This window comes from Crassostrea angulata, chromosome 2, assembly GCF_025612915.1.
Source record: "Crassostrea angulata isolate pt1a10 chromosome 2, ASM2561291v2, whole genome shotgun sequence".
Lineage (NCBI taxonomy): Eukaryota > Metazoa > Mollusca > Bivalvia > Ostreida > Ostreidae > Magallana > Magallana angulata.
The window spans coordinates 27,527,751-27,541,570 of NC_069112.1; the positions used below are offsets into that span (position 1 = coordinate 27,527,751).

Consider the following 13,820-nt stretch of genomic DNA (forward strand, 5'->3'; position numbering starts at 1 on the left):
TTTTTAATGGTATCGATATCTGGCCACTGAGCTTGCCAGCCAATTGTTCTTAGGCTATTTATATATTAGCTTCACGCCATGTTCAAACCCTAGGGATAGGAAAATTACTGCATTAAAAGCGTCAATTTATTATGAACGTATTCGATATAAGCGTGTTTTGCTGAAAATAATCCTGGGTGGAACACACACGACGTACCGGATCACTGTCGTCTTGAAAAACTTCTATTTTGGAAAATTGATGGGCTAAAACAGGGTGCAAATTGTCATCTTATATCACTTTAATGTTATCTAATAGCATTAATGTTACCGTCAACTTCATATAAAGGGTCGACACCATGTCATGTGAGACACCCTAAAATCATCACTTTGTAACAGGGCTTAGTCGTTTGTGTCTCCAACAAATCGGGTCTTAAGTCATAGGCTCTCGCATGAGGATCTTTTTTTCCCCTGTAATTTTCTACAGTAAGCTTTTTCGTCAACAAGACAAAAGTTTTCGGCTGTCTTCATCATTATTGACTGAATTTTCTTTCTTGAAATTGATATTTTCTTTCTAATTTGAAGTCAATGAAACTGCAAAGTTGGTTTGTTTCCATTCTCATAATTAATTTTTATGCAATGTCGTGTCTCTTCTGTTAAAATTTACTTACCTTTCTGATATGTATATTGTAAACCCTTGCTTTATCCGGAAGGGTTTGTCATCTAGGGAGTGTTCTATATCAAGCTCCGATGGTTAGTACGCATTTTAAAACTCCCAGCTGTAGATCTTAGTATATTCAAGGTACTGGACACATGGCGATGATTTTACACGCCTCCAAAGATGTCTTAGTGATTTCCTTTACATAATTGCTTACATCTTTTCCGCTGCGACAATTTTTTCCTTTTTATAGTGACCGAGGTTTGTTTACAAATGCAGACAAAATAAAAACTCGTGATATTTCGAACGACATTGATGTCAGAGTATTAAATAACTACTGAAATCTCATTTCCACGTGTAACCTATTTTATCTTGTTACCCTACTAAGCGCGTTTTAAACACGCCGCCATTTCGTCAAAATACTAGTACATACTGCATCAGACTATATTTCCTAAGACTATACAAACCTGCAGGCCGTAATATTTAAAGTTGTTCTGATGTTGGTTTAAACAAAAGTCTCCACACTCATCTTCACCATTTGGGTTAATTGCATATCGTCCAAATTCTAGAACATCGTGTGTGTAATCGTTTTCAAAACACCCCATTATATCTAAATGGAAAAAGAGTCATATTAAATTAAATTAAATTATATACATGTACCTATACATGTATATTTCTATATAGTCCTAAAAGGGGGAATGGTGCCTTTATCTGATATCTTCGATAAAATAACCAGCCACTTCTTCATTATGTGTAGGTTTTTTGTTGTTGTTTTTTTTTTGTTTTGCTTCGTTTTTCTTTTCTTTTTTTTTGGGGGGGGGGGTGGGGGGTGGGAGGGGGTAAAGGTTCACCGATTTGTTGTCTCCATATTTTCATAAAATCCTTAAAAGTATATGAGGCGTATTTGGAGTAAAATATGTGACATGAGTTTTAGTAAAAATATACATCATGCTTCCTATAATTAGACGCTTCACAAGCTCTAGGCCCGCAAAACATGTTTTTTCTTTAGTTATTTGTCTCTAAACTTTGATACACGTCTGGTGAATATTAATTTGATCGGCCATTTGAAACGCCACTGCGCATGAGTGCGGGAAAACCTAGTATTGAAAACACGATGTATGGACAGTTTTTTTTTACAAATTAGAATCACGTTTTTCATGTCTTAAATTAGATAATTCTTATATCAGATGATACCCGAAGCATTATTATTCCGTTATTCATTAATGTAGAACGACATAGATTGCTAATTATGTGTAAAAACAGGCTTGGGGTGAATTACATTGTAAAGTAATGCATTACATTACCATTACTTCATGAATTTGGGCATTAAATTACCATTACCATTACTTGATTTTCTTAAAGTAATGCATTACATTACCATTACATGAGTAAAGTAATGCATTACCATAACCATTACTTTGTTTTAAAAAGTAAAGCTAATAAAGAGTTTTTGCAAATGTTTCAAATATACAACACTCTTTAACATATCTACAGCTTCATGATCAGTATCAGGTTCAAATTCAATGAATTAACAAGAGTCATTCTTTATTTGCTCAATATATAATCATATTGTGGCAATATGAACAACAGATTACATAAGTAAAATGATATTTATAGACATTTGGCATGATACAATATCAGATATGAAATAGAGACACAGGATAACATGCGTAACAAAAAACAATTTATGAAATAATGTTGCGGTTTTTAAAAGCTAAATATAGATATATCCCCAGATTACACAAATCTTTATAATTTTGGACACTTAATTTTATAAATTTATTAACAGATGATTTTTCCCAGTTATATTTCTTAATATATTTTAATCGTATTTCTTTTTACGGAGGACACTTTAAGACAAAAGATTGCTGTTGCACTTCAAGATCGAAGTTTCAAAGGATTCATCTTTTAAATGCATCCATCTTCCGGGCTATACTAAATAAATGTTTTGCATTAGCAGTCAAAGCTTGGACTGGAAAATACTGTTTGACGATCTTTATCTTAGGATATATTAAGTGCAATAATAGATTAAATACATAAATCTTGTATTTTCTATCAGAGAGAGAGAGAGAGAGAGAGAGAGAGAGAGAGAGAGAATAAGTAAGATTATTCTCAAATAGGTTATAATATTGGAAGTGATATTGATTTTCATCATGGATGGACAGTGCATTCATTTTGCTTTTAAAGGTGCATGTCTGTCTCCTATTGTATTGTGACATAGCGAAGGGAAGGGGATTGGGGTGTTCTGCACTCCTTATAACAAAAAATTGTTTTGATACTTAGATTATCCTGGGGGCATAGTGTGTTGTTGACACATTTCTTATTGAAGTGCAAACTAATTGGAGTAAATTGTTTAAATGATTAAAAACTCTTAGTAACAGCACTCTTAAAAATGTTATGAAATTGTGCTGTTATCTTTAGTAATATAAACAATTCAGAAATGAATTTAAAAAAACCTTTTTTACTAAAATATTTTTTTCTCAATTAGAATTATTTCCTTCCTCTTTAAAAATAAATTTAATCAAATTCAATTTCAACTATTCATTTCTTCATCACATGTTTTAAAGTGAACATGCATAAATATGCATAGTAATGCAAAGTAATGCCATGTAATGCCAGCATTACACTAGATTTTAGAAAGTAATGCATTACATTAGCATTACTTGTAATGCTAATTTTGAGGTATCACACATTACTAGCATTACTTTGAAAACATGTAATGCATTGCAATGCATTACCATTACATTTAGCATTACCCCAAGCCTGGTAAGAAAGATGAAACACCATTTTAGCATCAACGACACGGTTTAATGAGTGAATACCCATTCTCGTGAGGGATGCATGTACTGAGAGTGTTTATTTATTCTTTGTTCAAAAATTTCTCTAAACGAAAATCCACTTGTGGTTCATAACTTATAAAGACATGGTACACGTGGAGCACGTACGAACCTGACTAGCAAAAACCTTACTTCATGATAAAAACTTATGTTAATTCGGCTTCAATTCCTATTCCATCAATCTACATGGTCTCCGATGACAATCTTTTCTTTGTTCCTATCCTTGTCAGTCCGTCTCTTTTTTCTTTCTTGGCCAAATCTGTCAAACTTAACGGTATTACGGGTATTCCTATCTTTCTCGTCGTCGCCATTGTTGTTGTGATAGACCGAACGTGATATCACGTGGCCGATTTAAGGCGGGGTTTGTTCAAATGTTGTATTTATTGTGGACACGAAAATAATTACAAAAATAATTTATTAATTTCTATATCTTTTTAACCCGATTGATATAAACTGCGTAATTTATTGTGAAGATATATCTTTATATAACATATTTAAATCAATCAATCAATCAAATATTTTTTAGCATGAAAAAAATACATATACCTATAAGCTGCAATATTTTCCGAAGTTAAAAATTTCCGTATCGAGTATATATAATTCAAAAGACTTTATCAATTAAAATATAAAAGACTCTTGACCTACATTTAAATGCTTGCAAGATTCTATTTCTAGAGAAAACTATATACACACAATTAATAAGTTATGATAATAAACTTCTTCTTTCATAACTTTTGATTTCCCAATAAGCTTTCAATGATTTGGAATATTTTTCTGTTTATAAATTATGCGTCAGTAACTCAGAAAAAGTCAAAGGCATGCTTATAAAATGTTACGCCTTACAACCTTTCGAGAAAGGACGGGATACCGTTATCTGGCATGAACTGGTTTGATATTGATATGTCCTTGTAGGGGGATTTCAGAGTAGTTACATGGCATTTATCATTTTAAAGCGAATGTTAAACATCGATCAATTACATTAGGATTTAAACTTGTTTTGTTTTACTAAATACAAGTTGTACTTATGAAATAGAGTGTTCGTATAGCTTTAATGTGTTGCCAAGTCAGCTTGTCACGTTATCTTACTTTTCATAGTGCAACTCAAATTTGTCTTCCAAGATCCATCACGACGACAGACAAAACTCCCAGAACCTTGTTGTTTGTATCCGGTAGAGCATGTGATATGAATACCTCTTTCTAAACCAATGGCATCCCATTCTTTTACAATTTCCATCGAGAAACTTTTGTTTGTAGGTATACCGCAATCTGTAAATCAAAACATAAAGGTAAATTTTAGTTTTTTAATTTTTTTTAATGATTTGGACGCATGAAAATTTTGAATAATGGTTAAAAATAGCCGAACACCGAGATATTATCAAAACGCAGTGATAGAGAACAAATTATGATTCATTACGTCAGTCTGTTAAGGGGACAAATGTTTACATGTTTACAAGTTACATTTGAAATGTTTTTCTTATAAACACATTTTATGTAAGTGTCATTAGATACAATTCATTTTTTTTACCTTGGTTCTTAACATGAATATGTAAAACAAACTGAACTTTTTTCTAATATATAAGTTTCTTTACGTTATAAAATGTTAGATTTGAAAAGAAAACACCCCCTTCCCCCGCCAAAAAAAATAAAAATAAAAATGTTTGAAATGCTGTTATTGTCTAATTTAACGAATTTGTTATTCATATAAAATATATTAAAATAGAGAACCTGAAAGGACACAGGTGAACTGTTCAAAAGGTTTTGAAATGCACTTTTGATTCATGGAACAACTTGACATAGAACACGCTCCAGCAATGACCTACAATATATTTAAAAAATTGAAAAAGAAGCAACAAAAAGTGATAAATCAATTTTATAACTTTTTCCGAACATTCTGCTACATGTAAATTGCAAAGGAAACAGAAGTTTAAAGAAAAAAAAAACCCTAACTTAATATTTTTTCGCTTACAAACATAAATATATATATATATATATATATATATATATATATATATATATATATATATATATATATATATATATATATATATATATATTGTTTTGCTTACGAACTAAAATATATTGCAACATGAACTCTGCTGCTAAACTAAGTTGGTCCTAAATAAAATATCAGCGCTTATTTCGTTTCTATGGATTGTAAGCTTTTTACCCTTTAGTTGTATGATACAACTTGCACATGTAGCTAGCGTTACATAAAAATGTAGGTATGTCCTAGAGGATTACTTAAAAAATAAAAATAAACAAGAAGCCCGATGGGCCACATCGCTCACCCGAGCAACACTGGCTTTATATGGGCGTTCAATAAAGAAATAAACGGCAATTTAAAAAGTTCACCTTGATCTGAAGTTGGTTTGTCATGTGATGAAATCCTGTGAAGCCCAAAGGTCTTCGCAGTAGATGATCACGTACCAACCAACTTCATATCCCGGTGAACCTTTTAATATGCTGTGTATTACTTATATTTACTTATTTTTACGTTTGAAAAAGACAAATCGTTCAGAAGTGTTAAAATTACCGAGATTTTAAGTCTACAATAAACCGAAAAGCAATAAGTAGGTGATTTGATCATTGTGACGTCACGAAAACGTTTATTTAAGAAATAGTTATAAACAGCAATTTAAAAAGTTCATTGGGATATGAACTTTGTTGGTCACATGATCAAATCCTGTAAAGCCCGTAGGGCTTCTCGGTAGATTTGATCATGTACCAGCCAACTTCATATCCCGGTGAACTTTTCAACATTGCTGTTTATTACTTAAACGAACGTTTTCGATCATAAGCCCATTAGGCGCGTGCTATGATCATTGTTACGTCATGAAAAAGTTCATACGTTTTTGCTATTCTATAGGTTCATATAAGGAAACTTATTGGCAAATGTAAATATACAGATCTGAACGTTCCGCTTTTCTATAGGTTCATAAAAGGGAAAATATTTGCAATTGTAAATTTAGGATTTTGTGAAATGTGGCCCCTCGGTAGACTTACCAAAATAAATATCCGAATGTTACACTTATTTTGCACATACTTAATCTTTGACATATATACCTTTATGGAATACCCTTTTTACCGCAAATAAGATCATATGCAATATAAATAACTAAATTTTCAGTTAGTGTTCACGGTTAACTTCAATTTCCGTTCATTTTAGCCCCCCTCCCCCCATCACTTTATAAAACGATTAAAATATAAGAGAGCATACAGGTACATTTTCTCCCTCCATTACTCACTATACTCTGTCCCGATTTTTGCTTCCACCACTTTTCGCTTGATATTTCGATAATAACAGTTACCTTTGTGCTCAAACTATGTTCATCCACTTATATGAAAAATGTCCAGATTAGCTGTTTTGAAACGCCCCCTCTACCGCTTTAGGTTTAAATACACATTCCAAAAAAAAAGTCTAAGGGGATTTTGCATTGCATCACCCATTAATTAGCCCGGATGATAACGTTGCAAAGGTGTCCATAGTACTTCCGAATGGAAAAAAGAAGTAAACATCCTTTTAGTAAGACATTTCTATTGATCAACCAAAATTTCAGCGTCAATCGTAGAGTTATAAGAAAGATACATAGCTTGGTTCGAGTCATGCTTTTGTTCATATGAGTTTATTACATTCAACTTTAAGATCTTTAAACTTGGTATTTCTTATTCAGCATAGCTGCATTTAAAAAAGAAACGAACTAAAGCATGACCTCAGCTTTGTGTACAAACATTTAGTAGCATTGTGTGCAAAGCTCTGTATCTTGCTTGTAAGTCAAAGCTTGACTCGGGTTAGAAAATAGAAATTTGTAAACAATTAAAACAAGAGAAAATTGCACTAAAATGCACTAAAACAAAGAAAAAACACAATTTATTTTTCATCATATATATACTTATAAAATCTAGCAGCAAGAATAATCTCCGTTTAGATTGAAATTGCTGAGCATCTTAATAAAACATGGTGCATAAATCAACCATTACGTAGAGATCGTACCGAATAACATGTAGCAACATAATGAATAGTATTCTACAATATGTTGTTCGTGCATCAGATTTTGCACAGATACATATAAACAATCAGCTGTCTGATTAACCGGTTTAGACGTAAAAAAATTAAATTCGAAAATAAAGACGACGGCTCCTCTCAAGTAAAACTAAACATGCTAAACGAAAATCAAAGCAAGCTAAAACCACCGTCACAAATTAAAATATCAACGCATTGAAACATTTAACCTCAATTTACTTCACAAAAACGGCACAAATATATATTTTGGACGTTTCAAATAGTCCCTTCGCACGTTAACTGTTACACAACATCCAAATTCATCTCCGTTCAACTTCAAGATGGCTGCTTCTAACATAGACTGGTTTTTCGAAATATGATATATCGAGCCCGAAGTAAAACTGATTGACCCCCATTCTCTCTCTCTTATTATTGTTTTCGTAAATTACTCAAATTTGAAACAAAATTAGCCCTTAATATTTGCAATTTATATTAGCTAATTGATTTTTTCCTTCCCATAAGGATGATTTATGCTAAACTATGTTGAATTTGACTCAGTTGTTCCTTAGAAGAAGATTTTAAAAAATGCACCCCTCTTTTTACAGTTTCGAGTTTTTCTCCACTTTGAATAAAGATCGTTTCTGCATTTCTGCAATTTTCATTTGCCTTCCCATAAGGATGCTTTGTCCCAAATTTGGTTGAAATTGGCCCAGCGGTTTTAGAGAAGAAATTCAAAATGTAGAAAGTTTACAGACAGACAGACGGACAAAATGTGATCAGAATAGCTCACTTGAGCTTTCAGCTCAGGTGAGCTGTAAAAACCAACATTTTAGGTTACAGTTTTTTGTATGATTAGGAAAGCATGTAAACCAATGCATTCGTACTTTATTAAAGTCTTTGTAATTTGTTTTAAATGGAAGCGTTTGAACACGTTACTAGCTGAACCAAAGTATTTAATATATAAATTTCCAATTGATAAAATAAAACCCCAAAAGAACGGTAATGTATTTTAGAACAACAAAATGTATATAGCAGGAGTGCGCATTTGTAAAGCAACCGAAAAGAAAAAAAGAAAAAAGACAGAAAAGAACGGTAATGCATTTTAGAACAACAAATGTGTGCATATGTAAAGCAAGCAAAAACAAATGATAAACAATATTAATGACTTAAATCATGCCTTTAATAATTTTCACGTCTGCGTGTCGGTGAAATATATCTAATTTACGAAAAGCAAAACTTTCATTTTGGAATATGTATTGCATTACATTGGTGTATTCTGGTAAAAGCTTCTAAAATTTAATGCTGTCAGTGTGATTTTAAGACAAAAATTAATACATATTGATATGAATTCAATGAATTCAATTTTTTTTTCAAATTTTATTAACCAATTACGTAATCAAATTGAAATTGAAAAACGAATCGTACCTTGTCCCAATCTTCTATATCGCTGTATATCCGGCCAGACTTCTCTATATACAGATCAGGTACAGTTGTCCTGTTCTCAAAGTTGGTTTGACAGAAGTGGGCTCCTTGGCAGTAGTTAATGGACCGACATCGTGTTGTTCTCAGACAATCCTCCACACAGTCCAGAATACTGTATTTATGATACGACGTTATCATCCTTCTGTCCAGTTTGTGTCCATATTGCAACGTCGAGAACCCATATTTAATGTCCGCCATACAAAAGAAGAGAGCAGAAGTCAATATCAGACACAATTCAAAAGGTTGGTAAAAGATATTTACAATTTCTGCCATTTTCAAAGAAAAAGAATCAAGTCTCTAAATCTGAAAGAATGAAAGCAGTGTTTCAGAAGGAATAGCTACAACATAAAAGGTCTGTTGTATTATTCATTGGCTTATTTGCATGCAATCGTTTATTGTGTTTTAGTTAGGTTTGATCAATAAAGGATAAACATTATCCTCGTACTAATTACCTTATACTAATTACCATCTATGATGCGAGGAAAACGTAAACACATTAACAAAAAAAAAATATCGGTAAACTAATAATATGTTTTATGAATACAAAATATCGGAGACCTTGATGCGGAACACAAGGATATTACAAACAGGCTAGTACATGTAAGAGCATTATGGAAAATAGATCTACATTTTTGAAAACCTTTTACTTAAAAGAAAAAATGAATGACTTTATATTAAAAATAATTTTATATACACAAATCACTTCTTCACGCAATACACATTTTTTATTTGAAATAAACATAGGTTTTTCATCAACATTACGAAAATTGATGCCATCTTGTGCATCTCTACAGTACGTTTTAAGTTTAGATTTAAGAGATATATTCATTGAAGACCAATCGGGATTGGAATTTAAATCAATGTATTGTACATCCCAAGGTTGCATAAACTTGCATTCACGTGTTTGTTGAATTATTATTCAATATAGACAATGCTTTAATTTTGCTCATACAGAGAACTTGCCTAACCTATTTTTTTTATAGACGTATAAAGTATATATGGCATTTTATGCATCCATATGCAAAGAGACAAATTGTCCGAATATGTTAATCAAAATTCACCCCACCCGTGTAGGTCTGTTCGTGAATTCTTGTCTGGGTCATTTATATATAAAGGTTTGTACTTTTGACCGAGAGGGCCACGGAATCTAATAAAAACTCTTCACTCTGAAATATTTCGTCATAATTACGTTATATATTGACACAGTGTTAGGTTTGTCCTAACGTTATTTACTTTTAAACAATTGTTTACTTTTTTAATTATGTAATAAGAGAGTTTAAGAAACCAGTTCAAAATATAGATTCTCAATATATTAAAACGGGGGGGGGGGGATTATCAAGTCATCATATTGTTTTGTTACACTTAAAAGAGTTCCAGTGTCGGCTCCCGAAACGAACGTTTCGAAATATATAAAGAACCATACATAATTTCTGAACATAATAGTAACGTTTATCTGTGAAATATTTTGCAATACGCTAAAAAAAAAGATAGACTTTTATATAACTGTTAATCATAACAATATCTATCCATTCAATACAACTGTTTACGTGATATTACGTAATAAGGTATTATATTTCAGAAAAGTCATAAGACGTAACATTACAATAGCTTCCAATGATATTTCTAAAAATAGGAAAATCAGCTGTTTTTAGCCTGTATACCCCTAAAGAATATTTAGACTCGCCAACTCTCAGGTAACACCCCTGATTGTCCAAATCGATAGCTTTCATTTTAGCCCTCAAGGTGTGTAGTCGATGTGTTTTTCGTGTTCGTCTGATGGCTCAATCACAGCTATCGTCGCCATACACTGAGGGAAGGCGGACTCCTTGGGGCCAATTACGAGTTGATGTTTCCGAATCTGAAGAAATGGAGACGGAAAATGAGTTTTCAGGAAACGAAAGTACTTACACGCACTAGAAAGGGCACTAAAACACGTCGCCAGTTAGGGGCACACGTAAAAAAACGCTATTTCGGGGCACGAAAATATCGCCTATTCAGGGCACTAGAAACAATACAGACATTGGGGTAAGAAGCTCGTGTGAGAGTCCAGAACATGAACGCTAGAGAACAAAACGCAATCGTAAGCACAAGGAATTCATTGACGAAAGTTCAGATAATTTATCATCATCCGAATCGAATGATTCTAGCGACTCCAATTCGGGTCTTCATTCGGACACTAATTTTGATCCTTCCAGTATTATAGAAAGGACATTCCAAAGAAAATCCCAAAATACATTGCTAAGTATGCAAATCAAGGCATCTGTAAAAAAAATCCGACAGGAAGTCACTACAAACTGTGGAATTCCAAATAGTAAACAATTATAACCTATGCAATCTGACATATTTTTAATGAAACTGTTTAGGAAAAAGGTAAATCAACCTCTTTAAGATAAGAAAGGGTTAACTATTATCAATACTCAGACACAAATTTTAGACGCAGTAGGCCTGTTGGCGATTTTATGGAATGAGGTTGAATCAAAGTACTGAAGAACTGACGGGAGTTGATTTTGTCGATATCTATTTATTTTAAAATCAATGATATGTTATTTTGCATGACAAGTACATGCATTTTCTAATTTGAATTACGCATATTTTTATAATATGAATTTTTTGACTTTTTTTGACAAGAATGTCGAGAAACCCCCATCTGAATAATGTTAAATAATATTTAAAGATAAAATTTATTCAATCAAACTATGTATCAGTGATAGAAATATTTCTCGAAAATTGTATGGATCGAAGCAATATTGAACTCTAGTCTCGTTCAACCAAACGCTCGGCTGACACCGTAAATCTCCGACAAGGATTTACGGAGACAGCCGAGCGTCGAGTTGAACGAGACTATATTGAACTCTGGTGTAGAAATACATTCGACTACACAAAATATTTAAATTGTTCGTACCATTTAAAATCTGACTATTTTCAAGGTATTTAGAAATAAGTTTCCTTGAAAAACAATGCTTTAGCATATACATTACATCGAATTTATGAATTATTTTCAAGAATTAAGTCTTGTCAGCAGCAATGATTTGTGCTGAGGTCCAAACACTGTCTCACTTTCGGTTTGTCTTAGTAAATGCATAGGAGAGTTGATTAAAATCAACTTCAAAAAATTATAGAAACGGGACAAAGGCGTTGATCCCGTTGATGTCATCAATATTGTTCAACGTGCCTTAGTTTTAATTCGGAAGGAATGCTCTTTTTGTTTTCATGACAGATAGAAGAAAGGGTTTTTTAAGTAGAATCTTTTAAAGTCAAATTATTATCTGTTTGGCAAAAATTTTCATCAGATTTTGACAAATGATGGTAAAGATTACAAACAACTGAGATGATTCTCCAACGAAAATGGGAACCTGACAAAATGTTTATTTTGGTCAAAAGTCTCATTTCAGCTCAGAACCAAGCTGCAACAACAGCAGTTTATTCGTTCCGGGCCCCAAGCAACACCTTACGGTTTGGGTGCCAGACCAGCAAAGGCCGATATCAGAGAAAGTCTTGGCCACGAGATCAAAACAAGACAAGAACAAGATCAAGAACTAATAAAGTTAAGAACAGCTTGTTTACCCAGAACAATTATCAGTGTTAATTACTAGGAGAATAAAATATTTCTATCAGAACTGGAAAGTTCTTACGAGAGACCAAAGGGTGTTGCATGCAGTCAAAGTCTTAACTTTGGAATTTATTCGAATCCCATTTCAAAACCACTACCCCCGTTTAATCCATCTTTCAATCAGATCAAAACGGGTTTAGTCTACCAAGAAAATAATCATTGTTAGAGAAAAGAGCAATAAAAGTAGTAAAAGATCAAAAGAGATTCTTTAGCTATCTAACTTGATGTACAGCAAACAAGGACGGGGGCAACACCCTGTTGTGAATCTAAAGGAATTAAACGGGTTTCGGAAATACCTACATTTCAAGATGGAAGGCATTCATTTAGTAAAGGAAATAATTCAGGAGAGAAATTGACTTGTGAAATTGGATTAAAAATGCATATTTTACAATTCAAATTCATAAACTTTCAAAAATGTCTGCAATTCAGATGGAAAAAAAGATATACGAATTTACATGCCTTACATTAGGAATATAGGTAGCCCCCTTGTTTTCATAAAAATGAAGAAGGTTCCAATCAGTTGCTTGAGAAAAATGGGTGTTCGTCTGGTTGTCTATCCGAAAGACATACTAATTTTGAATCAATAAATACAAGGAGCAATTGAAAGTGGCTGAATAATTATTTGAAAGCCTGAGTTTTGTCGTAAATAATGAAAAATCAAAGTTAGCCCCTTCCAGTGTGATGTAATATCAATCTATGATTTACAGTAAATAGAATAGATATGACAGTGTCACTACCAAAGCAAAAAAATTCAAAGATAAAGGAACTGAGTCGTCAATTTATTCAAAGCAATCAAGTGTCAATACGTTTTCTGTCAGAACTGATGGGGAATTTAGCTGCGTCAATTCAAGCGATATTCCCGGCTTCGTTGCATTATCACCACTTGCAACCAGAGAAGAACATGATTCTAAGACAGGGTGTGGACTCAAACAATTGTGACACTATGGTTCAAAATGCACACGGTACGGAATGCCAACCCTATGCAGGGAATTAGCTGGGGAGATTAAAAAAAAGCTGGAAAATCATGAACAGTTGTCAAAATATGAAAGGATAAATCTCATAAATCAGTATGTAGACAATTTTACAAGTTTTATCTTGTAATGTTCTTCAGAAATTGGGGATTGGCATTATAAACAATAAATCAAAGGTGTTGAATGAAAACTTAGGAAATTCTAGTTACCGAATTCCGAAGACACTTACCCCCTGGCTACAATGAGTAAAAAAATGTCCCGTGCCACCAAAGCTTAGAATAATTAA

General features: G+C 32.7%; 1 protein-coding gene across 1 annotated transcript; it reads right to left on the reverse strand.

Annotated features, from left to right (window-relative positions):
* Positions 1 to 1,071: 1,071 nt before the first annotated feature.
* Positions 1,072 to 9,226, reverse strand: LOC128174114 (uncharacterized). The gene is made up of 4 exons (XM_052839747.1): positions 8,897 to 9,226; positions 5,197 to 5,287; positions 4,558 to 4,737; positions 1,072 to 1,244 (listed from the first exon to the last, which is right to left on the reverse strand). The coding sequence occupies exons 1-4, from the start codon at positions 9,224 to 9,226 to the stop codon at positions 1,072 to 1,074; spliced, it is 774 nt and encodes a 257-aa protein (XP_052695707.1).
* Between the last annotated feature and the right edge of the window lie 4,594 nt (positions 9,227 to 13,820).